The 27148-nt window shown below is 37.2% G+C and overlaps 4 protein-coding genes across 4 annotated transcripts in view; 3 read left to right on the forward strand and 1 right to left on the reverse strand.

The window, feature by feature from the left end:
- LOC128859733 (trafficking protein particle complex subunit 11) overlaps positions 1-27148 on the reverse strand; it is a 32018-nt gene that overhangs the window by 2564 nt on the left and 2306 nt on the right. The window contains exons 9-15 of the mRNA XM_054096788.1: positions 26893-27100; positions 26629-26819; positions 26149-26562; positions 25921-26075; positions 2180-2700; positions 1185-2090; positions 369-563 (exon numbers count right to left, since the gene is read on the reverse strand). Coding sequence (XP_053952763.1) covers positions 369-563; positions 1185-2090; positions 2180-2700; positions 25921-26075; positions 26149-26562; positions 26629-26819; positions 26893-27100 — 2590 coding nt within the window. The remainder of the gene's footprint in view (positions 1-368; positions 564-1184; positions 2091-2179; positions 2701-25920; positions 26076-26148; positions 26563-26628; positions 26820-26892; positions 27101-27148) is intronic.
- Positions 8201-9231, forward strand: LOC128859735 (trypsin alpha-like). The gene has a single exon (XM_054096790.1). It carries the CDS (start codon positions 8345-8347, stop codon positions 9125-9127), a length of 783 nt encoding a protein of 260 aa, XP_053952765.1. The 5' UTR covers positions 8201-8344; the 3' UTR covers positions 9128-9231.
- On the forward strand, positions 14172-15535 carry LOC128859736 (trypsin alpha-3-like). Its single transcript, XM_054096791.1, has one exon. The coding sequence runs from the start codon at positions 14203-14205 to the stop codon at positions 14965-14967; it is 765 nt and encodes a 254-aa protein (XP_053952766.1). The 5' UTR covers positions 14172-14202; the 3' UTR covers positions 14968-15535.
- LOC128859734 (trypsin beta-like) lies at positions 23357-24586 on the forward strand. Its single transcript, XM_054096789.1, has one exon. It carries the CDS (start codon positions 23650-23652, stop codon positions 24451-24453), a length of 804 nt encoding a protein of 267 aa, XP_053952764.1. The 5' UTR covers positions 23357-23649; the 3' UTR covers positions 24454-24586.

Consider the following 27148-nt stretch of genomic DNA (forward strand, 5'->3'; position numbering starts at 1 on the left):
TTCAGTGCATTGAAAATTAAAAGGCAAGGGGTAGTGAACTAATAAACCAATGAAGCTCAGATTTTTGATGAGCTCCTACCAGTAGGGACAACTATTAACAGAATTGATGTAAAAAACATTGAGCCAGCGCGACATGTCAGGTTATTTGTGGAATTTAAGTTTAATTACAAATTAGTACCGATGTACACATATTTATATTAAACAAATATTGGAAACCTGAATGAGCATTTACAAATTATTCCGTAATTGAAATACAGAATAGGTCTGACTGATCCCTACTGTAAAGTCGAAACTAGGGTAGAATGGAATCCTACGAAGCCTTTTCTTTGAAAACATACAGAACTTATAATCAAATGTAATTTTCTTACCAATACAAACACCTTCTTCGGTATGGAGCGTTGGACTAATTCGCTGAGAACGTTGTTATGCGCGTCATCTTTGCAAGGGTCGGCCTTCGTATTGTATTCCAATGTTAATTCGGGCAAATTCACCCAACCAACACATAGCGGGTATAGATTGTAGACCAGCTCTTTTTCACTATAGGCATATATGGAAACATCGAGCTGAAAAGAAATTTTAGTAAATAAAAAAGTAAGGGAAACTAAATTTATATGCCCGCGCACATTTTAGGTTGTCTGTTACATAGACGGTCGCACAGAAATTTAGTCTTAACATATAAAAAGTGGGCGTGGCTCTTGTCCCATCTCAATAACATTATATTTATGCCGGATCCAAATGAGGCGCGCAGCAATAGATGTTTCAAGTTGGGGCGAGTTTTGCTAAGTCGACATCGATCGAGATATACGCATTTACCAAAGAACGGATGGGACATCGCCCCCTTTTTACTTGCGTCGTCAATTTTGAAAAATTCTACATTATTTATAACAGAGATATCACGTTTCTTCTTTTTCGAGAATTAACGTTGAATGGCAGATGAACAAGAAGTAATATTAAAATTTCATTGAAATATATTAATTTTTTCGAGTGATCGAGCTCGCAGACGGACGGACAGATATGACTAAATCGACTGCTCTCATAATTTTGATAATTTTGGTATGTAGGTATGTTCATATCTACCTCGATTCCTTTATACTATCTCATGCAACCATCAAGTGAACAAAACTAGAATACCCTTGGGTATAAGTGCGCGGGTATAAAATATAGTCAATTAGTTGTTTGCTTACTTGCTTATGTCCCGAGCAAATAAAATTATCCGCTATGCTTATGCTAAGTGTCGCTACCAAATGCAGAATATTGGAGGTGGGGTTTCGCAAGACAACCTTGTAAGTCATAGGCATTTTCACAAACATTTTCTCGTCAATAGTGCAGTAAATATTCAAAGGCGGCTCATCTATCTCCAAGCCATGGATGAGGAATTTTGATTCGTTTTCATCTTTATGCCCACTACGCCGCCATCTTATACAATACACACCGAAATGTGGATGTTGCTGTACTGTTGACGGCGCTTCCGGTTCAGTTGTTACTATTCGTTTGAAGAAACCACGACAGTGGCCGGTGGCTTGAATGGCTTCTATTGCTTTGTTAAATACTAAACGCGTATTTGCCGCGCGTGCCACTGCCGCCGGCGTCGCCGCTGTCGCTGTTGTCACCATTGTTGATTGCGTAGAGCTATCAACATTATCTGCAACGTCCGTAATCGTGCCCAAAGTCGGTTTTTCATCAAATGAAGTCCCGGACGCAGTCATCGAGGAATTGGAGTTTATAGCCATCAGCAGTGAGTTCGTGGAACCGGCGTTATTGCTTATTATTGTCATGTTGTTCGGTATTTTGCCCATTAGATGCTTGTTCATGTGTGCATTGGCGCCGGCATCAATCGCATCACTTACGATTGCATCTTGATTAACAGTTTTCGCCACAGTATTTGGTTTTCGCGCGCGTCGCGAACGATTGAACAACTCTCCTTGCACCTCACCATTTTTGGTGCGATCGAAATCCTTAGCAGTTGACCAGTCGCTCGAGGCAGCATTTGTACGAAGTACAATTACATCCTCTAGCTTATCCCGACAACGGTAGGTTTGTGTAAATTTTTTCCTCTTAAAAGTGTAGGTGGATTGCACTAAGTTGTGGTCCTATGCGTAGATAGACATTTATAGATAATAACATTTTTAGACATTTAGAGATAAATACATTTTTATAATATTTATTTATGTATACTTACGCAGATAAAATATGTTTCGAGTATGTCAACATCGACTGGTGAGCGCACCTCGATGTTTGCACGCAGTAAAAAATTTTCACCTCGATAAACCTTCAGAAGCCGTCGTTTGCTGAGCGTGTAGAAACGTGCTGAGAATCGAAAGTCCATATCGCATTTAATATTGATTGTATCTTCGCGTGTTTTGCGCAGTCGGCTTTCGTCGAGGAACTCAATATTGACTATTGGTGAGACTGTAATTGGTCTGATATCAGCAGGCGGAACGAAATTTCGAATGTTCTCTGGCGAGTTTTCGACGCTACCAGTTGTGCCACTATCAATCAGCGTCATTGTGGTTGCGACTTTAGGTCGCTGGATGTCAATGACGTAGGAAGTCTTTTGTTGAAGCACTATTGGTGCCTCTACCAAACTGAATACATAATATAGTACCGAATTCGAACTTTGCATGGATAATTCACCGATGTCGATTTGAATATGTGAATGAATCTTCTGGCGTCCAGACGACAAATCTGTAGTAAGGAATACTGGAAATAGAAGAAAATGGTAGAAGCGAAAGAAATATTATTTTTACTATCAGACTGAACTAAATGAACGTAGAAAACCTCACTTTTTGGAACCATAATGGGCTTATTCTCAAATGGGCATGGTAATACCGGGAAATAAGAAATCTGACCAACCACCGTTAGCGGAGGTTGGGAGGTTTCGAAGGTATGTAATTGAACTTAGAACAATTTCCCTGAATTTTAAATGGCTGCTATACTAGCTGTTTTAATTGAAGGAATGGAAATCGAGACAACTTGGACAGCCTATGTATTTGCACTGCCTGTTTTGAGAAGAATGTGGCGGAGGATTTTTGTGCCTATCGAGCAAGTACCACTGATAGAGAACAAGAGCTAAAGTTCCCTTTGAATAATATGAAAAAATGGAAATAAAATTCTGTAATGCTATTTAAAAAATTTCGTCTGATAGCGAACAACAACTCCCATTTCACTCACCAGCATGATCAAACATTAGTCCAAGGATTTCGTATTATTATTTTTTCAAATTTTACAAATTGCCATGGAATAAACATCGACTTTGACCGAAAAGTTAGTTTTTCTCACGAGGCCCGTACTACATCTATAGCAGTGGACATTCCGAATTTTTTGAGTTATCAGCTGTTTGCAAAGCCATCCGAGACAGTCAAATAATTTAAATTGTATTTCATAAACAATGCGAACGTTATTTTTATGTGTACATTTTTTGAGCTACTTTTTATTAGATGCGGGATATAATTATTACTATGGCGATGGTGGTAAATAAAAAAATTGTATAGTAATTTGAGGTAAAATTAAAATAAAAAAAGTCGAACTGACAAGTTGGTTTTAAAATTTATAATTTTTGCTAGGTTAGGTCAGGTTGTGATGGTAGTCGGTCTGCACGACCAACTTACTTAGACCTTACAGGTCCGTTGTGATACCACTGTGCTGCACGGGAACCCCATTTACCTTCCTTCGTGGAACTATTTTGTAGCTCTTATAAAGTGTAGATTTGATCCCAACCCCACGCCAGGCAGCTATGTAAGAGAATTAATAAAGTATTTACATAGACAACCTGCTCTGATTTTAGCTAGGGCTATACAATTGTAAAGGAAGTGCTCAACTGTTTCTTCCTCTTCCTCATCTCTGCAACTTCTGCAATATCCATGGGAGAAAACTCCTAGTCTCGAGGAATGTCTGCCAAAAAGCCAATGACTGGTTAAACAAGCTACGACCTTCGAGATATTATCTCTTGAGAGACTAAGCAATTCCTTTTTCCTTTTCGTGTTTATTTACGGCCTAGTTGTTACACATGTATCTTCATCTCTCCATGACCAATTGGCGTCTCGGATAATGTTGTTTTTTATTATTAGTTTACTCGAGACCAAAGGTATTCCAATGGTACTTTTATCACTGAGCAGTTGAAGAGCACTACCTTTTCAGGCTAGCTCATCAGCTTTACAGTTTTCCTCAATATCTCTGGGCCCGGAATCCAAATAAGGCTGACCTTGCATACGACACTAATATCATTTAGGGCTACCCGCCATTCCTGTTCAACCTTCGACCTTAGTATAACCGCTTTCATTCATTTAATGCCAACTGGCTATCCGAGAGTATATTTATACTCATTTTTGTTACGGCATGCGTATTTAGATATGTAGCCACTTCTTTTATAGCTAGAACCTCTGTCTGACAGACACCGCAGTAGTCCGGTAGTCGAACGGATAGTTTCAGTTCTAATTCCATCGAGAAAACTCGATAGCCAGCCTTATCGTCTAGCTTGGAACCATCTATATACAAATTTAATTCCCCCCTTCTCCATGGCCTTGGTGACTGCCACTCCCTTCTTGACGGTATACTCGTCTTGAAGAGCCTTTCGAAGGTGAGTCTAGGAATAGAGTAGTCTATTTCTTGTTTGTGACTACTCAGAGAGTACAAAATAGAAGCTTGGCCAAACCACCGGTCTTTCCATAGCGCCATACTTTTGAGTCTGAGCGCCGAGGCGGCGGCCACGTGTTTTTCTACTAGATTTAGAGCAGGCAAATTGATTAGCACTTCCAGCGCTTTGTTTGGGGTAGTCCTTAAAGCGCCAGAGATGCATAAAACAGCTATTCTTTGGACCTTACTCATAATTTTAGCGTAGTATTCCATATAGTATACAGTAGGTTCTGTTTTTATGCGGTAGATACGTTCCGCAAGAAACAGCATAAAAAAAGCTACTAGTTCTATAGTAAAACTATAGATACGTTTCAAAAGTGCTAAAACCACATAAATCTGAAATAATGTAATAAAATCGCATAAAAAAGGGCACTAGTCCCATATTATAACTATAGATACGTTCCATAGACCGCATGAATCTGAAATAATTAAATAAAATCGCATAAACAAAATATTGTATTTTTGAGAATTATATCTTTATTTAAGAAACGTCAGAATCGAAAAATAAATTTAAGTCAGAAATAGAATCAGACAATACCCACATGTGGCGCGTTCGTTTAGGATTTGGCGTAAAATCACTTGAGGAAATGTACACGCCTGATCTAGATAGTTATGCAGGCGGTTCCATACTTGTAGGGTTAGCATTTCTGATGTAATCTGTGATGAGTTTTTGCTTAGCTGGCTTAGAATCTTGTTTATATGTACAATTCCCGATAGGTCGACATGCATTTTGTAATTTAAAAAAAAACCGCACTATTTCAAAACCGCATAAAAACAGAACCTACTGTATTAAGACTGGCCTAACTACTCAAGTAATGTAGAGCCAATGTGTAACACGCGGTGTTAGTCCCCATTTAATACCGACCGCTTCTTTGCAAGTATATAATGCAACGTTGGCCTTCTTTACTCTTTCCTCAATATTAGGTTTCCACGTGAGCTTCCTGTCTAATATGAGTCCTAGGCACTTGACATTCTCTTTCAAAGGAATCTTCGCACCCTTCAAAATTAGCGGGGAGATTTTAGGGAGCCTATGTTTCTTTGTAAAGAGAACTATTTCGGAGTTACGGAGTTCCTCTGCAGACCTGTCTGCTTATAGTAGTGCTGCCTAATTTAGCCGTCACCTTTCTTTTGACGAGTATAGCTTCTATCAGGGCAACGACGTGTGGTTCAATTCCAAAATCTTCTAATGAATCTACTATAGCGTTTTCATTTATATTGTTGAGGGCGCCTTCTATATCTACGAAAGCAACCAATGCAAACTCTTTGTCTAATAAACTCTTTTCCACCAACCCGACGAGTGAGAGCCTATTTCAAGGCACAACGCCCCGTATATATTCATCCATTATTTTATCCAGGATCTTGAGCAAAAAAGACTAATGGGTCTGAAGTCTTTGGGGTTAGTGTGTGAGGACCTGCCTGCCTTGGGTGTTAAGGAGACTTTTGTCTCCCTCCAGCCTAGTGGAATGTAACACTTCAGTTATCGACATCGATAACTGCGGTTTGACAGCTGAGAATGGTAAACTGGGTTGACATTTCTGCTCAGTAAAGTTTGACAAGTCATCATAAATCGTTTAACGCCAGAACAACGTCTTCAAATGGTGGAAATTTACTTTGAAAAAAAAAAATAAAAAATAAAAAAAATCTGTTCGCGAAGTTCACAGATCACTGGCGGCTTGATCGGTCCTTATTTCTTTCGAAAAGAGGAAGGAGCTGCCGTTACGGTGAATGGCGAGCGCTATCGAGCTATGCTGTGTAATTGTTTGTTTCCAAAAATTAATTAGCTAAACATCGATGACATTTGGTTCCAAGAAGATGGCGCAACTTTCCATACAGCGCGATTAACAATCGATTTGATACAACATTCAATCCACCACTGACGCCATACGCCAGATTAATTGGAGAAAGTTGTCGAAAATTGGACTGATCTAATGTGGACCATCCAAGCGCGACCATATGCCGGATATCAGATTCGAAAAATAAATGCCATAAAACTATCTACTAGATTATACTAAACAAAAAATTCATTCCAACTATATTTCTGTTTTGTACTATAATTTTAAGTTCTCAGACCCTTAAAAAAACATCTGATATGTATGTAGTCTGTTATTTTTCTTGCTGGCAATTTGCTGGAAGGAAAAATTGTTTAGCAGAAATGAATTTGCATTTTTTGTTTTTCAGGCATGCGAACAAAATAAACTACTTATAAACTTACACAAGAACAGCTTAAGTATGCCGAATGGATGTACTCGTACGTATGGTTGATGTCAGGCATTTGGTCGTGTAAAGTTCGCTTTAACAATATGAATCATGGGAAAAAACTCAAGTTAGAGCAGCTCACTTTAACATATGTACGCAAAATAGACATATCATTTTTTTTTTTAATTTATTTCTTATTACATAGTTTTTCTGCAAAAGTGATTTAATGAATCTGATTTTTCATTACACCAAGCCTTTGTAGAATGAACTCCGTAGAGTGGGCTTCCTACTTGAAAACTTCATAATAATTTAATACTAATCACAATGGCGGGCCACAATCTTCTTAATCCACGGTTGTACTGATTTTATGTTCGTATAAACACCAGGAAAGTTGACTCGTCCACAACCAATACCCCACGAAACAATGCCATATTGGCTACCGCGAAACATTAGCGGCCCACCAGAGTCACCTTCGCAAGAGTCTTCCCTGCCGGGCACGGAAGCACACATCATTGTTCTGCTTAAACTGCCCTCTTCACGATAATCTCTACCACATTTTCCACGTCCAATAACTTTCACCACAGCTGCGCGCATTGCCAATGCACTTTTACCATCCTCACGTCTCATACCCCAACCATAAACCCGAGCTCGTTGTCCCGGTCTTGCATTGCCGTTAGCCAAATTCACCGTTTTTATTCTTTTACCTTCCAAGGGTTTGGCCAGCTGCAGGATTGCCACATCAAAATGTTGAGTCTTCTTGTTATACCTTCGCGGAATGAAAATTTTCTGCACTCGTCTAATTTGACCTTGATTAGAGAGAATCGTTGTACCGCCTTGTACTCTGAGATGGTCAGCTGATGTACCAATTACGCAATGGGCGGCGGTTAGTACACAATTTTGACGCAGCAAAGAGCCTCCGCATATGAATTTTCCATCATAACGAAGGTTCACCACAAATGGCGCACCTCGAATTGCAACGAAATCTCCGCCGATGATTCTAGTACTGATCGTTTTGTTTAAGGGCTTATTGTAAGTAATTGTTTCGTTTGTGCTAGATATGAGAACACAGTAATAGGACAGAATCCAGAAAATCAACGAAACCCTCAAGTTTTCAGTATTAGACGTAGTCATTTCGATGACCACTCTCACTTAGTGATTTTCGAAATTTAAAATCAAGAAATTTGTAAGCTATTAAGCAACCTTTTTATACTTTTGAAAGGTCTGTGTCCGTGATCTTGAATTATTGTTGTTATATTTGTGTTTTATGTTGAGATATATGTTTACATTTATTTCAACTCCAACAAGTGGGCTTTACCTTGTAAAAATATGTTTAATATTTGAATTTGATCGATCTAAACTGGTTCCACATGTTAACCTTGACTTACAAATATTTACTTTATACTTAATTAGAACAGATATTTGGAGTTGTCGTATAAAAACAGCTTCTTTGTAAATTTACGGTGCTAGTTGCGTTTGAGCTTCAAATGGGTGTAGTTCTATTTTAAAAGTCATTAGAATGCATTTAAAAAACATGTTGCTATTGCTATTATTATTACTTCAAAACACAATTCCTGCGTATCTTACATCACCAGACCACATACGGGATCGTCGGATTGTTGGTGGGGATCTAGCGAAAATCAGCCAAATTCCCTATCTTGTCAACATCCGTCGGAATGGTCATTTTTATTGTGGTGGATCAATCATCTCTTCACGTTGTGTCTTAACGGCGGCGCACTGCGTCGACAAGGGCCTCGCGGAAGATTTTGTTGTGCGTGGTGGCGTTACCTTGTTGAGTGATACCGAACACAGACGTATGGTTGAACGTTTTTTCATACACACAGAGTATAACAATCGTACATTCGAAAATGATATTGCCATTCTCCGTCTCAATGCGAAGCTTCAGGGAACTAATATCCAACCAATCGCAATCGGCGACTTTGTACCCGTGCAAGGTGACTATGTTCAAGTTTCCGGCTGGGGTCTGACTCGTGAGAACGCCATACATCCATCAAATCAAATGCGTACTGTTCATTTACGAGTGTTACAGCAGGAGAAATGTAAGGCATTCTATGACGACTACAGAAATGTAACCGACACAATGTTTTGTGCATCAGTGCCGGGACAAAGAGATGCATGTTTAGCGGACTCAGGTGGACCAGCAGTAGCTAGGGGACGTCTTGTGGGCGTAGTATCGTGGGGGAAAAGAAGAGAATGTGGTCATTTTGATTCGCCGGGTATATATGTGAAAGTGTATACAGCAAGGAAGTGGATAATGAATATTCTTCATAGACACTGTTAGAACTTTAATATTATATTACATAAATAAATTAATATCAAATATGGGTTAAGACATGAAGAGGAAATGGTTGTGGAAATAGGTATATACATATTTGCATAACTTTTCGGTATATGAATTTTTAAATTAATAAAATAAGACTGAATAAAAAATTCTTACTAAAATTTGTTTAAACTATTCTGAACATTATTTTTCATCACTACGAGTAATTTCTTCGAAAGTATATGTTAATAACGGTTGAACCATACTTTAAAGAATCGAAAGTGATATCATGGATTATTGAATAATATACATAAAAGGATAACTATGCAGACAAAATATTATACTTCAAGAAGTGTGTCCTTACACTTCTCGTTCCAGCATTACGTGCACACAGCGGGCAATGGCAATCCTCCGAGTGTATTTCTGCAATGAAAAATCACCTCATAAAAGTTCATTTCCCTTCATTTGTAAAACAACATTAAGGCGATTCATTAATATTCTATTCTATTCTGGACATATTCAAGGCGATTCTATTAAAGGTGAAAGCAGTAGAGCGGCTGATTTTTTTCCTTCGCCGTGTACATTCGGATGGCAGCACAAAATGAAATAACGAAAAGCCGTTCCATCCGCACATTTTAGCTTCAAATGAATGCCGGCTGTACCCCGCAGTTCGACCTTTTCTCTTACTTTTCTATTTTCTTCTGTCGTGACATTCCAACAACATACAAAGCGTTGAGGTTGGCCTCGGCCTTTAATGAATGTGCCTTGCTAATATTCAAAAAGAAATTATTTAATTAGATATGCGAGAAAACGTCTTACAAATATCTCAAAATCAACCTTAATGGGCTTTGAAATTGAAATTCGAATAGGTCGAGCCAAAGAGATTTGGTGGCTCCTAAAACACCCAGGCTAAAAAGCCCATTTGTATTTAGAGCTCTGGTAGATAGCCAAGGAGGGAATGAGAAAAGTATGAGAGAAAGAGATACGAAAGAAGATAAAGGTAGTTAGTCCAGTGAGAATATTCCAGATTCTTTGGCAAATCTGTAAATATCCTCCAGTTTTAGAGAACGAATATTACTCATTCTCACGACATCGGAACCCAAAACTCGTAGCCTTGCTCTAGCAAAGGCAGGACACTCACACAGAAAGTGCTCAGTGCTATCCGCCTCCTCCAAGCAAGAATGGCACATTGTGCCCTCAATGATTCCAATGGTGGTCATAGGACTTAAGGGGTTATACGCAGTTATGACTTTCAAAAAAATCGATTTTTTATTGCATTTTTGTAATGTACATATATTCAAAAGTATACGCACGAAATTTGAAGTAGATCTAAGCAATACTTTCGGAGTTATACCTAAATATGTAGAGATGCCTCGGCACGTTTTAAGGTAGGTATTGAAACTTTAAACGTGTTTTTTTCAAAACGGAATTTTTCAAGTCGGTGTACACGATATCTCGAAAACGGCTTGTTTGATCGGTCAACCGTTTTAACTCAATCTTTAAAGATACATTTTCTAGTAATTAATCGTTCCTTTTGTAAATCTGATACTTATTTTCCATTTTATAATCAATTTACGCCCAAATTTTAACGTAAAAATCGAAATCATTTCTTTTAAAAGCTGCCATTTTGTGAAAATTCACTATTTTGATTAGCCGAACGATTAATTACTAGATAATCTAATATATTAACAAAATTTGTTTGGTTTTTTGATTTCAGATAATCCAATCCTGAGTTACGATGTACACCGTAAATCGTCTTTTTTTAAAGGAGGTTCCAGAAATCGCCTGCAGCGCGCTCTATAATCAACATTTTCATAAATAAAAAATTTTGTTACGTTCTTGAAGGATGCTTTTATAACCGCCAAAAATTTTCAAATTAAAATATTCTGAAGTTTCTTCAGGATAAATCCTTGACAACCCGTCTTTTATTTGCTTCATAACTGCGTATAACCCCTTAATGGACTTAAAAGGAAACCAAAAATTTAGGTGCTGATTTAAAAATTGTTTCTTGTATTAAATAATATGAGGAAAAGAAAGGTTCTAGAAAAAAGGGTCTTTACAATCTCGAAAAGGCTGAAGAAGGAAAGAAATTCGCGAAGAAGGTCCTTTACTCAGAAACTTTAGTGCGCAGGACTAAAGACGAAGGTGGACTGAAAGCGTACAAGGCAAAAAAAGTTCCGAAAAGAAACACCGTGAAGAATTAACTTGCTGCAAAGCATGCTTAAATGCCAAAATCAAATTTTGACAAATTCGAATGCTGTATAATGGGTGACGAGACCTACCTTTTGGCAAATTTTTCCCATTTTCCTGGATAGGAATTATACGCAACCGAGGCAATGTTGCCGAAAAATTTAGAGCCAAAAAAATTACAAAATACCCAAGAAAATTACTAGATTACTTTGGTAAATATAAATAATGAACACAAGAAAATATATAGGACACAAGTTGGTGGCGGTGCCGCGCGTTATTTTGGGTAAATGCGGGTCAATTAACTACCAGCTAAAGAAAATTCGGTCGAACTTTGTGCATGTATTAATCGGCACCTCATTTAGGTCGGATAAATACTGTTGGTATCGGATAAAACCACGCCCACTTTTTATACATTAAGACTCATTCTCTACATATAGTATGAGTATGCTTGATTCCAAAAATCAAGAGCCCGTCCAAATTAAATTTTATTTAAATGTGCACGGGTATATAACGTTCCGTCCGGACAGACGGAATTGTTATTATTGCTATTTTATTTATTGGATCCGTCTAGTTGGTTACAATTTTTAATTTTCAAAACACACAAATTAAATTTTCCCTTATTTTTTCAGTTTTAAATGCATTGATTATTCCGATTTTGGGCACAACTGATCTCACTTTATTTTATTTTGGCATTTCCTATATGTAGATAAATGTAGGATAAATATGGACTCCGGATCCAGGAGTAAACTTTTCTACAGACTGCATTGAAATAAAATGCATTTAATGACCAAATATAACTTTTGAGAACTATTAAAAATATTTCGAATCAAAATTTAACTTATTTCCCTAACTCGGAGTGTATGCAAAGGCTCCTTATCAGAAAAAACTCTTAATTTACATAAATAGTTAAGGCGAAAACACTTCGAAAAAGTTGCAGCTTTGGCTTCAGTATTATGGGATAGAAAATGTGTTTTGTTAGCTATATGCACATATGTATGTACACATGTCATAACACCATTGCACGTTTGTTTATCTACTCTATATTCATACATTACGAAATATTACTTATTGTTTAAGTGACAATGTGCTCTGAAATAATGTGTGATGTTTACAAATAATTTAATGTGTTTTTTAATTACTTTGCCCAATCAAATGCAAAAATCATACACGTATATAGTATATATACATATGTACATAGTATGCATTTTGGATTTTTTTTATTAATAATATGCACATGCAGTCGCAAATAAAAGGTGGTCCGAAAACAAGTTTATTGTTATATATATTAAAAATAAAAATAACCAATTTTATTCATAGCAGCCTACTTCAGGCCAAAACTAACCCTTCTAATATTTTTGTTTTAATATTTTAATTATTGCAACATAATTTTCTCTGTTTTAGCGAAGGTGGGGACGAACAGCGACGTTTCCTATTTATGGCAGCTGGGCGCTGTTGCTATCTAATTTTGTTAATTTGTAGATAATATTAAGACAAAACCAAACCTAGATTTATAATGTGCGAGGTAAAAGTTTTTGAGTTATCTGCTGATATTTTTGAAGTGAGCGGTACAACGTCCGTTTCCCAAATTTTTATATAAATGTAGGTTTATCTTCAAGGTCATTCCGAATTTCGTGGAGATATACTAACATATATCAATTTTTGTTCAAGCTATGCGTTGTGGCTAAATCGATTCGTTAGAATGTTACAAAAACCTTTATGTGAAAAAAAAATTATAATACGCTATCACCCCCACGACTAGTAAAATTGTTTTTTGATATATATTCGCGCCTTTTCGGCCAAATGAGACGCCCAATTCCTAAAACTTAGAAGCATTTACGAAGCGGAAGATTTATTGCTAAATCAATAGGACTTCTATAGCGTATAATGTGCGATAACTTCTCACCAGGCTGGTGCCGGAATATTAAGTCGTCGCTTCATTTTACTTATTTTCAATAAACGCACTATTTTAGCAAAATTATTTTTAATTTTACACATGTAGAAAAAATTTGTATTCTTCGGAACGTTGTACGAAGTGTGGCAATTAAGTTCCGGGAATATAATTTTAACTCGGGGCTGGCAACATTGCTGTCGTAAAAGAGTTTAGTTCCAGTCGAAGTTTGCAGATAGCACGTTTGGCTTCTGGGTGTGCCTTTAGAAAGCATGTGTTTAATAGCATCGTTAAACTTAGCGGCTCACATTCTGCGAGCATTTGCGGTTTTAAATGGTAAGAGACGGGTAGTCAGTAGAAAAAAGACCTGGTTATTTGAGTATGACTCCGAGATTCAGCAGTGAGCGGAAGGAGATGGGAAGTGTGGGGGGGAAGAGGAAGGAAAGTATGGCTAACGAGGATGTGTTCTAGTCGCGACTGAAAGCAATACTGTTGGTTTTTTCGACCTCACATTTCCCATGTGCTGTCCGAACTCAGCGATCCTCGTTCATTCCAACGTTGCTAGATGCATCGTAGAGCCTGGATAAGGCTCCCTGCGTCTTTGGGGGATTATCGTTGGTCAGAATTATAAATAATTTTCTGGTGTTTTATTGCCAAATTCCAGGCACTTAATCGCCTTATATGGTAGCGACCGATGTCTTTTAGCGGAAATGAGCTGTTACATGCGAATGCATAAAAAAAACTTGTGTTTGGACAACTCTTTATATAAAAAAAAGAAATGCAAAGAAGTATAATTTGAAATTAAGGTGAACGATTCGTTAGTTAGGGATATAAAATATATGCAAGACAATTTTCAATAGAGAGTTTTAAATCATTGATTTTCAAAAAAACTTTGTTTTAAATAAATAAGCATTAACCTGTTTTGCAACTAAATTTCTGAAAAGCTCGACTTCCAGTCCAGCTCATATAAAAACAATACCCTCCTCTGTTTACGTACTCAGTGACAAATTGGCACACTATGTGTTTCGATCTACAATTCACTTTGCACCTAGTAATATTATATTTTGTATTAGGCCATGTTTGTTCGGCAGAAACGTCCGAGCGCATTGTGGGTGGCAGCGCGGTGACACAAAAGAAATATCGCTACTACGTGCGCTTGCATAATCAAGGCCAGTTCATGTGCGGTGGCTCGTTGGTGCGGAACAATGCTGTGCTTACAGCAGCGCACTGCGTCAAGGGCACCAACGTGAAGGCGTTACGGATACACGCCGACACTATACGCCTATCTGATGCAGGAGTTGTGAGAAGTGTTAAAAATGCACTGGTATCAAAGTCATACAATGGGGGTATACTAAATTACGATGTTGCAGTGCTAATCCTCTCTTCGGCTATACCGAGTTCAAGTTTCACAGCCATTCCATTAAATAAAAAGGCGGTGACTAGTGGTACTAGTTGTTTGGTTATTGGACATGGATATACAACAGAAGACGGAGCGGTTGCGCAGGTTTTGCAAGAGGTCTGGGTACCAGTGATAAACCGGGCAACTTGTCAACACAAGTATCGAGGTGTTGGTACCATTACTGGGTATATGATGTGTGCTTCGGTGCCGGGGAAAAAAGATTCGTGCGGTGGTGATTCGGGTGGACCAATGATATGCAATGGACAGCAAGCTGGAATAGTGTCGTGGGGTAAGGGCTGTGCGCAAGTTAAGTACCCAGGAGTTTACACAGACGTAAGCAAGGTTTACGATTTTATCGAAAAGGTCCTTGCGCAGTATCCGTGAGCATTAATTTTGTTGAAATGCGGAAGTGCAGTAAAATGCGTGTTTTATTACAATTAGTTTAGTTTGCGTGATATGGAACTAGGAAATGTATGTACATATTTGTGTAAAAAGTTTAAAAATATGAAGTGTGTAAATGTAATTATACTTGGGTGAGATAAAAATGCATGGCGATTATCTATTCACTCGTTTCGCCAGTGAAGTAGTAGTAACAAGCTGTGCATTGGCGAGATAACAATATGTGTAAAATATTTATATAATAAATTATAATTTAATAAAATAAAAATATTAATAAATAAATAATAATTAAGTAAATTTTAAGCAGTCAATCTGTTAAGAATTATGTTTTACACCCAAGGCGCATTGGACAGGTAGTATCAGTATAGCAAAAACAATGTATTTTGTTTTTGCTTTTGATCCCTAGCAATAAATATTGAGAGTTTAGAGTAAATTAAACAAAATTTGACAATTTAGAGATGAAATCAAGAGAAAAAACAAAGCAGCTGCTATACTGCTACTACTTGTTCCATGTGACTTACTCAAACCTAAATAAATTTTATGAATGCGAAAATATTTCGAGTACAGAAAACTGAATAGTTTTTTTTAATCTCTTAGGTCCTTTTTTTAAGTTTCCTATCAATAAGAAAATTACGTAACCGCGAGAAATTCGATTTAATTTTCTAAACATCTCGTTAAATAATTATTTTTCTGTGATTGTAGAGTACGTAACATCGTCGCAGAGCAACATAAGAAAACGACGATTCTCTAATCGTCGATCCTCTGATCGAATTTGGATTTCGATCATGATTCGATAATAAAAGGTTGTGTACAGTTTGACAATTGATGATAATTTGGAAGTAAGGAAAAGGGGCATACATTTATCCCCTTTCTGAAAATGTGATAAAAAATTGAAAAAGGTCGATGTGAACCGTAGAATAATTTTGTATTATACAAGGTGGCGCAAAAATAAGCTTGCGATGTTTTTTGGCTGTAATTAAAAAAAAAAATGAAAAACTTTGATTCTTCTTGTGGATTATTTTTATTTGGTCTTTTAATTTTTTTACATCAAGTCGAGAATATGATGTCATGTAAATGGCCGATGGCATTTTCCATCACTTTGGCCAAAACTTCCGGCGATAGGTCCTCACATTCTTGACGGATATTGTCTTTAAGAGCTGCAAGAGTCTGAGGCTTGTTGACATAAACCCGCGACTTCAAAAAGCCCCACGAAAAGAAGTCTGGAGCGGTCAAATCAGGCGATCTTGCTGGCCAGTGCAAATCGCAAAAACGGGAGATTAGGCGCCCGGGAAATGCAACCTTCAGCATATCGGTTGTGGCACGTGCAGTGTGTGCCGTTGCACCGTCCTGTTGGAACCACATGTTTTCCAATCCCAATTCAAGTTGCGGGAAAAAGAACTCGTTGATCATTGCTCTGTAGCGCTCACCATTCACAGTAACCGTTTGGCCCGCGACGTCTTCGAAGAAAAAAGGTCCGATGACTCCTCCAGCAAAAACAGCACACCATACAGTGACTTTGAGCGGGTGTAATGGCTCTTCGTGGGTTACACGCGGATTTTCAGTGCCTCAGAAGCGTAAATTTTGCTTATTTACGTACCCGCTAAGATGGAAATGGGCCTCATCACTCATGATTATTTTTGATGAAAAATCATCTTCCTTTTGGTGGTGATTAAGGATGGCTTGAGCGTATGTTAGACGCGACTGGCGGTCAGCAGCTAACAGCTGATGCACCGTCTGGACTTTGTACGGAAACATCTTCAAATCTTGTACAAAAATTCGCTGTAAAGACCGTCGACTGATACCCATTTGCGTGGCACGTCGTCTGGTCGATGTCGACGGCGCTTCCATGACATCCTCGGCTACAGCAGCAATATTCTCTGCAGAACGGCTACTCCGGGGTCTGCCACGCCTGGCAGCATCTCGTGTTGTCTCTTCGAGGCGAGCGGCTAAACGTCGCAGTGTTTCACCAGTAGGCGTTGGACGGCGAGGAAATCTGCGACGAAATTCACGTTGTGTCAAAGTCACCGACCGATTATTGGTCAAATAAATAGTCAGCAATATCCCGCGTTCTGGAGCAAATTTGCTATGATTTTTTTAGGTTTTAGAAAAATGAATATCCTAAATCCAAAAGCTTGTAGTTAGTTTGCCAAAAAATAATTGTGATAAGCAAAAGCATAAAGAATTTATTTTCAACTTAACTGCTGGATTTTAACAATTTCCTCAAATTTCGGTACGTTTAAAAAAAGTTTTTTTTGTTTTTTTTTGTGAACTCTTAACGAGAAAAAACACTTTTGTTTCATCACGCCGCTAATCACGCATTTAAATTTTTGTTTACCGCAATATTGACTAACCTGATAGACTTGAAAAGTTAAAAGTATAAAATCTGTGTTAGAATATTGATGTATGCAGAATTTGAGTTTTTGCAACCGTTTTAAGACAGTCTATTCACTAGGCAACGGCAATCCTTTGGTGTATAAATAATTAATCGCCTCTCGCACACTTTTTTCACAGAATTGAAAGATGCGAAAGTCAAAACAAATCAGAATGGGCAAAACAACATTGCTTGCTAACTTTTTTAGCAAAAGTTTTATTTCTTTTTTAGAATTCAAAAGTAAGAGCCACTTAACAGGATGATTTTTACTAGGTGGAAAGTCATGTGTGCCGAGCTTGGCGGCAAAAAGTGTAGAGAAGTCAACGGGGCAGGTATGCACGCACCGTCAGCGAAATTGGGGAGATTTTTGACATTTCGCTTTCATCGTATTCACATTTCTATTCTATTCAACTGCATTTTGAGTTCGCGCTCAGCGAACGAATGATCAAAGAAAATTATCCACTTAACAAACAAAAGGCATCGTGTAAATTGGCACTAACTTTTCCAAGAGGACATCACGGATTTATTAAGTAGAAGATCACCTTTAATTATTGCTTCACGGGTTTCGCTTCATGAAAACACACAATTGTCTTGTTTTGATAAAGGCGAATCCATATAAGCTTATATAATTTTTTATAAATTTTTTTTCGGCATAGCGTAAATTATGTCAAATAGAAATATTTTGCTTGCAAAATTGCCTCAAAACGTGTTCGTGTAATCATCCTCTTGTTCTAATATTTGAAATTGTTATACTTGTATAAGATATATATAATGATTAGCTCTGTATGTACCCTAATGGTTTACCACATTTATTAAATTTCGTTTTGTCTTTTACTTAATATCTATTAAGAAATCACTTGCTTTCAGCAATTGCATATACGACTTTTTTACGTATTTTAAGCCCATCATATTTCCTACCATCATATATAGTAAATACCTTCTGCTCAAATATGAACGAGACGTTATCAATAAAACGGTCCGCAGATGACATATGGCAAAAAATTTTTTTTTGTTTTTTGGTAGGATTGTTATAAGCTTACATGGCAAATTTCAGCGTGATATGTCACATAGTTTGTTTTCTGTGCTACTGTAAACAAGTCAAGCTCGAGTGTGTTCTTCGAATTTAACGATGGAAATTCAAGTTGAACAAAGAATTTGTTTGAAATTTTGTGATTCCAACAAAATTTCGGCTTCAGACGCCTTAAAAATGTTGCAGACAACCTATGGGGACTCTGCTCTATCGCGTGCACGTGTTTTCCAGTGGTACAAATCGTTCAAAGAGGGCCGTACATCGGTTGAAAACTTGCCTCATGAACGTCGTCCAGCAACATCAGTAAACGACGAAAACATCTGAAAAGTAAAGGAAATTGTGCTTGAAAATCGCACAAATCGCAAAATCGGTTAACGCTGAATATTATTTAGACGTTTTAAAGCGTTTGCGCGAGAACATTCGTCTTAAAAGGAAGGAATTGTGGGACAACAAGTCATGGTTCTTGCATCACGATAATGCACCAGCTCACACATCACGTCTTGTTCGCGATTATTTGAACAAAAATAATGTTAATATCGTTCCGCAAGCACCGTATTCGCCTGATAGGGCTCCATGTGACTTTTTCCTGTTTCCCAAGCTCAAGTTGCCGCTCCGTGGAAAACATTTTGAGACAATTGAAGTCATAAAAGAGAATTCGAAGAACACACTCGAGCTTGACTTGTTTACAGTAGCACAGAAAACAAACTATGTGACATATCACGCTGAAATTTGCCATGTAAGCTTATAACAGTCCTACCAAAAAACAAAAAAATTATTTTTGCCATATGTCATCCGCGGACCGTTTTATTTACAACGTCTCGTTAATATTTGAGCAGAAGGTATGGGCGCTTATAACTAAAATTGATACTTTAGAAAGATGAAGAAGAACATCCAAAATTGATTGAAAATAAGCAGAAATATTTAGATGTTTAAAATATCAAACACTTCCAATTTAAATCATCTAACATTAGGCACGAATTTTATTTAATTTTATAGCGAGTTCCACTGTTTGACAACACTGAGTTTGAGGAAACAAGATAATTTTGCTTTCGCACAATAGCTGAGTTTTTTTACGCGCATATGGGTCGACATCTAAAATTTGTATGAATCTCTTGGGTAGGGGAATAAGTTCATAGCTTTTTATATTTTCTTTTATTTTACAACGATTTGTTTGCTGGGAAAGGGTAAGTATTTATTTGATAGAACTCTTTCTGCTCTACAAAACTAGGTTAATTTAATTTAGAGTTATTTAATTTTTTATTAGTTTTGAGGTTTAGAAATGGAGTACCTAGGAGGCAAAAATCAACATTTTCGACACCTGCTCTTCTTTGCTTTTCATCGAGGTCAAAAAGCTGCCTTAGCAGTCCGGGATATTTGCGACGTGTATGGAGAAGGTGTCAGAAGCGAGTCTACATCACGGAAATGGTATGATATTGATGCTTCCAAGTTTTACGTAGTTTTTATCGGTCTTTCGCAATCTGCTTACCACCCATAAATAAAGCCCAAATGTTAATTTCTCAAAAAGGTATTTCGAGGACTAGGGCTTGGTAAGCATGGTAAAAAGATAATTCCACATGGAAATGATTCCAAGTAAAACGAAAACTTTCTCGTAATCATGAGGCACACTTGATACACTTCTCAAACCTCTTTATTTGCTTTTGCACGGTGTTATTTTTGTTTAGCTTAGTTTTTTTTTTTTTTTTCCATTTATTTTATACATCTGTCCTTTGACATTAAGTATGTTGTTTAACAATTTGGTCAGGATTTATATACATCGCTTAATGGCCAGTGTCAAAAGCGATAAAATTTAAATAAACGAAATAATAGCAATTAAATAATATACAATAATACAATACAAGTTTCACTTTACATGATTACATTTTACAACTATTTTAAATTTTTTTTTTTTTTACATATTTATGGTTTTTTAGCATTTATCATACTAGGTCGCTTGGTCGGGTTCTCTTTAAACGCCTTTTCCAGTTTCTTTCCCTTTCAAGAAGTTTGTTAATTTCTGCATTACTGTGTGTGCATATTTTTTCAAAATGTTTAGCTTAGTGAAATAAATAAAAAGTGAACGTTACGACCTTTTTAGCCAAAAAACCGTTTAAATGTGGGCTTTTTATGTTCCTTTGTACCAAAGTGCACCCTAGCTTCCGCGGAACCGAAAACTCCCAGACAAAAAATACATGTACAAGTATATTTAAAAAAATATTATAGAAACAAGGTTATTTGTTGAAGTTTTTATAGAGCTTGTTTTTTGCTTTTCCGATGAATTGATATGTACTTATATCAGGTCAGTCCATAAGTTCGAGCGTTTTTTAAAGGTGGTTTTAAAATGTTTTTAAAAAAGATGTTTAAATTATTTATTAATCAAAAATATATTATCCTTCATTATTTACAATGTCTTCCCAACGTTTAGGCAAATTTTTAATTCCCTGCTCAAAAAATTGTTTGCCCTTGGAGCCAAAATACGCTTCGATATCCCTTTTTATAGCTTCTTTTGAGGAGTAGTTCTTGTTACTCATATGGGATTGAAGTCCACCTAAAAGGAGATAATCACAAGGTGCTATATCCGGAGAGTATGGTGGATGCCGCATTAGCTCCCATCCGAGCTCGTTTTGCTTGCCTAATGATTGCCTTGCGGTATGAGGTCTTGTGTTGTCCTGGTGAATCAAAACTTTGCGTCTATTCACTAAAGACGGTCGATTTTTGTTAAGTGCCTCATTCATGGGAATAATAATTAGCAGTTATCGTCTGGTTTGGTTCCAGAAGTTCATAATAAACAATACCGGCCATATCCCACCAAATAGACAGGAGAAACTTCTTGGGGTGAAGGCCATCTCTAGGGGTCGGTTCTGGTGTTTAATCTTTATCTCACCATTGGCGTTTGCGAAAGGGAAAAATACAAAATATGCCTCTTATGGATTTTAACCTAACTATTTTCGCATTTTCAGGGATGACATCAGGACCGATCACCTACCACGGTGGCAGGGAGCTGAATCGCTCTGAAAAACCTCATTTGCTAGCTGTGATTTGAACTCCTCTGTCATAGAGAGACTATCCATCATTTATGACTGATATTTAGGTAAGGCATTAATGGTACCTTCAAAAAAGCGAAGACGGTGAAATCCGCGCAATCATTAGGAAAGAGTTCCTTCACACCTCGTTGTATTAAAATATCGACAATCGCTTTGTAATCGCTGGAGCTTTAAAATAAAATAATGTTGCCGTCAGTGCTAATGAACTTCGCGAACAGTTTATTTTTGTTCAAAGTAAATTTCCGCAAATTGGAAGCATTGTTTTGCCGTTAAACGATTTATGATGACTTGCCAAGCCTTACAGAATGAAAATGTCAAAATAGTTTATCATTATCTGCTGGCAAACTATAGATACCGATAGCGATATTTCTCATGCAGCTAAAAAACATCCGACATATTTGGCATTGACGTTGCAACGCAAGTTCTATACAATAATCGCCTTCGGTACGTAAATCGTTCATCAGCGTATGTGTATGTATGGACAAGAGTGTTGAATGCGCTGTGTGTTTGGTTTTCTAAACAAATAAAAATAAAAAAAATACTTTTTGGACCCTAACAGCAATCATATCCAGTTTAGGATCAGTTAAAGAGAAGGAAAGGCTGCCAAGCTGCAACTGGAGGATCATTGGACTAAGTGTATTGAAGTTGAGAGATCTCACATTGAACTGAACTAATTACATTTACAAATTCACATTCTTTTATTTTTACTTTCTTACTTTTCAACCTGCCCACATAGGCAAAGAAATGTACACATTATGGTGATAAACTTTATATGCATGCAATATAATGTAAAATTTTTGCACAAATATGTACATGCCTAAGCATACGAGGTGTGTTCAAAAATTAACGGTGAATTTAAATTCTTCTCAAAAAATATTTATTTATTCATCAATTTTTATTTTATCTCCTTCGAAGTATTCCCGCTCAGATAATACTCTTGTGCCAGCGTTTTTTCCAATCTTCGAAGCAGGATATACATTTTTTGGTATGCCCTTGAGCTTTCTCAGCGATTCGGTTTTTATCTCCACAATCGTCGCAAAACGCCGCCCTTTCGTTGATTTCTTCAATTTTGAGAACAGGAAAAAGTCGCAGGGGGCCAAAACTGGTGGAAACGGTGACTGAGGCATGATAACGGTGTTGTTTTTGGCCAAATAATCTCTTACAAGCAAAGATGAGTGAGCAGGTACATTATCAAGATGCAAAAGCCATGCATTTTTTCCACAATTTCGGGCGTTTTTTCGTATTGCTTCACGCAAACGGCGCATAACTTTAAAATAATACTCCTTATTTACCGTACGACCTTGTGGTAAGAACTCCTGATGCACCTGATGATTGTTACGATTGGGCTTTGATTTCCAAGTCATAGCCATATACCCATGATTCGTCACAAGCTATGACCCTTTTAAGCAAATCTGGATCATCGTTGACGTCGTTCAGCAATTCAAAATTCAGAAATTTTGGAACGAACTTTGCTGCCACAGACTTCATGCCCAAAATTTACGAAAAGATTGCACGGCATGAGCCAACCGATATGCCGACATCCTCAACAACTTTTCTACTTGTGATGCTCCACAACAATTTTCTTCACTTTTTCAACATGGGATGAGAAGTCGCAAATGTTAAATGAGCTTTTTTCAAGTACTAAATTCAGAGAATGTTAATGTATGTATGTAATGAAAATTTGATGCAACTTCTTTGATCCATTTTTTTCGATAGCAGAAAAACGCCGAACACGCAAAACATTTGTCTTATTTATGTATCTCACAAACAAATTAAACATGCTGTATCGCTGTATCGTGAACCTATCTTCGAGACGAGTGTACCAACATAAAAAAAATAATAATCGAAAGTCGAAGGTACGTAGTTCGCGAAATTTGAAAATTCATCTTATGTTTTGAACACACCTCGTGCATATATGTATATGTACCGAGTTTTATTTTATATGAAGAGCGATACACCCTATAATATTCATATCTATACGCGTATTTCAACTTATTCAGTAAACCACCAATTTTCATTATTTAATTAGGTTTGATTGCAGCATATGTACCCACATACTGATAATGGACTTACAATACAAAGGATTACCTTCATTAACCAACTCACGAACTGTTCATAATTCTTTAAATTGCTTTAATTTGAGTACCGAAATACAAATGTTTGTAGTTCAACCAATGTAAATAGCTACACACGCTCCAGTTCAAGTCTTTGCTCGATCGCAGAAAATGCATTCCGAGATGCGTAGTCGCAATAGATTTGATAAAAAAATTATTTTGCTATTTTTACAAATCTTCTCCAATGGTGTTGCGCAGAAATTCTCTACTCTGCTGGATGGAAGAATAGTCGGTGGCCAGCTGACAACCATAGATCAAGTACCGTATTTGTTGAATTTGCGTCGTAATGGTGAATTCATCTGTGGTGGCTCGTTAATAACCAAACGTTGTGTACTCACAGCGGCCCATTGTGTCAAAGGTGTGCCATCTTCGAGCTTGACAGTGCATGCTGGCGCTAGTCGACTTTCCGAGCCGGGCGTGACACGCCAAGTCGAACAGCATTTCGTGTCGCCATTCTACTCCACAGCGACATTAGATATGGATGTGGCAATCTTAAAATTAACCGATACGTTAAGTGGACCAAGTATTGCTACAATTGGACTATGCAATACAACTCCTGGAAATAATGAGTTTGTAAAAATTTCTGGTTGGGGTATAACAGACGAATATAACAATCAACCATCCGATCAGGTGCGCACGACGCATGTGAGCGTCGTGGCTAAAAGTGATTGCATGCAGGCTTATTTGGGTAAAGCATTGTTAACGAGCACAATGTTTTGTGCGACTATACCAGGTGAAAGAGATTCTTGCTCTGGCGATTCTGGTGGACCGGTGGTATACGACGGACGCGTTTGCGGTATAGTTTCGTGGGGCTTCGGATGTGCACGCAAGGAGTATCCAGGAGTCTATACCAATGTGGCTAGTCGACGGGTAAACGCTTTCGTAAAACAAACTCTAATGCAAAACTGCCACTAATTAAAAATATTATACTATACACCCATATATAAATATGATGGTGTATAAATATGTGTTAGAGAATAAGAGAATACTTAATACATACTTAGAGAGGTTAAGAAAATGTTTTCGCATACTAAAATATTAAAGTTATTTTAATTTTTTGAATTGAAACCATCGCTTCTTAATGCATTTTGAGAGCCTTTCATAATTACTTCATTCATAATATGATTCGATATACCGTTATTTGACTGAGTTGTTACACATGTGTTAATCAAAAATCTGTTATAAAGTAATCGTAAGTGTGATTTGTTGATCAAAATATCAAATCGTATGCGAGTTAAAAAGAACGCAAAAATGCCTGGAAAACGGACACTGTTTGATGTGATTCAGTTCGTCTATTATAATAATACAATAGGAAAAAGTGTGCAATAGTTATAACAGTTATGAGAAATGTTTATGCCTGCACTGGTTCGAATCTCACGAGGAGGGACCTTTGGGGAAAAACGATTAATCGTGCGGTAAACAAACATTCTCGAAATATTAAGTTTTTTCAGCAATCGTAAATCTCACTTTTACTCTTACCACACTTTTGTAATGCAATCACTGCAATGCGGTCCTCCTTACCTCGCCATTCCAATGTTAACGAGCGAAATTCGCCAAGAAACTGAGTATGATTTTTGAGTAGACAATGCATATGAACAAAAGCAAGAATAATGGACCTTTTTTCTGTGAATTTGTTCTCGCCGTATACATTGTAAAATTTGTCACAGAATATATGGCAAGACTAAGTATATACATGGCGGCCGCCGTAGCCGAATGGGTTGGTGCGTGACTAGCATTCGGAATCGGTGAAACACCAAAATTAAGAAAAAGTTTTTTCTATTAGCGGTCGCCCCTCGGCAGGCAATGGCAAACCTCCGAGTGTGTTTCTGCCATGAAAAAGCTCCTCATAAAAAATATCTGCCGTTCGGAGTCGGCTTGAAACTGTAGGACCCTCCATTTGTGGGAAAACATCAAGGCGCACACCACAAATAGGAGAAGGAGCGCGGCCACACCCCCAAAAAGGGTGTACGCGCCAATTATATTTATATATTTTATATATTAAGTATATACATATACGACACAGATAAATACAAAACTAGAGAGAGCTTTATATACTTGGAAATGGTTTTGTAAACAGACACTGTCCAACGTTCTAATTTGTCTGTGGATAATGAAAGTCAAAGCATGTTGGTTATATGGATAAATTAAGGAATAAGAATAGGAATAATTTATATAAGAATAAGTCTTAAGTTCTTGAAGAAATACAATTTTGTTATAATCAAATTGTACTTAAAGGAAATTTCGTGTGAACGACTATCACCTTTATGGGCATACTTAATCGTTCCTCAATATATCGTCGCAAGCTACTTAATTATTTATTTTTGCATTTGGGAAAAAGGTTTTCTTTCAGAAAGACTTCAGCGCATTTTTTATTACACTTACCTTGGTTGCGTAGATTATTCGGTACACTAATGTTGAGGCTAACATTTTGCAGGAAAATATTGTGCGGATTATTTATTGTTGTCGCTATCGGATAGTATTCGTTCACTAACATTTGCGTTTCTTTGCTAAGGTTGCATTGTGTGTTTAAATGGAATCTATAGCAATTCAAATGAAATCATTATTAACAACATTGAAAATTAAAATTTTCCGGTGTATGACTCAACTTACGTAGGAGTAATATAGCATAGCGGATTGATTTCTATATTATCATCGAGATCTCTACTGCGCGTATAATGACGGAAGGGATTGCGTGTGAAAATTGCTGATTTTGTGAACTGAACACCCAATTTTTCAGAACCCATTTGAGCTTCGATTCGTGCAACACGCAACTGTGTGTTTTCCAAAAATTGACAAGCTTCTGTGTGGAAATGCAGATGATAATACAAATGGGGTTCTAGTTTCAAGTCTGGATCAAAGTGTTGAAGTGCAACTTCTGGTTGCTGGTTGTTCTTTTGATTCTCATGCATTTCGTGCAAACTCTGGAATGATTGACACCTATTAACTGGTAACTTGTAAAAGTTAGTGCCGTCTGTGAGGATAATGGCACAGTGGTGTATTTTAATGGGCACATCTGTAAGCAACCTTTGTGAAGGAAACATATATCTATTAAGATTTGAACTTTTCCAATATAAGAATTTTAACACTCACTTGATAATTAGTTTAACGTTAATAGTCTCGTCGTTCTTCAATTCTAAATGTTCGAAGCTGACGTACATTTCCATCAGCTTTGTTAACTTATCCAAATCTATAGTAATGGGTGACTTTACGGCAGGGAAAGCATTGTCCCAGCGCTCTATAATTTCAGGTGCACTTTGACCGTGAGATATTGGCGAGGCACCCTGCAGAATAAAATGTGTATATGATATAAAATTGTTCTATTTCATTTACAGATGCGAGATATATAATATTTACTTTAAACACTTTCCACAGATTTTCGAGAACGATAATTCGCTCTTTTTGTTCGCAGCGCACTCGCAATGACAGTGCCTCAATACTACAAGTTATAAAGTCGGTAATCGAAGCTGATAAAAAGGCGCAACGCAAGGTTTTCAGTAAAACATCTGAGAATATAGAGGACCATTGTTCGCGTCGATAATCTGTCAGCATAACCGAGTAAAGACTGTAAATAAATGAATCAGTTGAAGTTCAAACTGAAATATTTTCAAGA

Source organism: Anastrepha ludens, chromosome 4 (assembly GCF_028408465.1).
Source record: "Anastrepha ludens isolate Willacy chromosome 4, idAnaLude1.1, whole genome shotgun sequence".
Lineage (NCBI taxonomy): Eukaryota > Metazoa > Arthropoda > Insecta > Diptera > Tephritidae > Anastrepha > Anastrepha ludens.

What these genes read in the sequence shown, in the direction of transcription:
- LOC128859735 (XM_054096790.1), top strand. Translation starts at nt 8,345, where the DNA reads ATGCATTTAAAAAACATGTTGCTATTGCTATTATTATTACTTCAAAAC.
- LOC128859736 (XM_054096791.1), top strand. Translation starts at nt 14,203, where the DNA reads ATGTGTTTCGATCTACAATTCACTTTGCACCTAGTAATATTATATTTT.
- LOC128859734 (XM_054096789.1), top strand. Translation starts at nt 23,650, where the DNA reads ATGCATTCCGAGATGCGTAGTCGCAATAGATTTGATAAAAAAATTATT.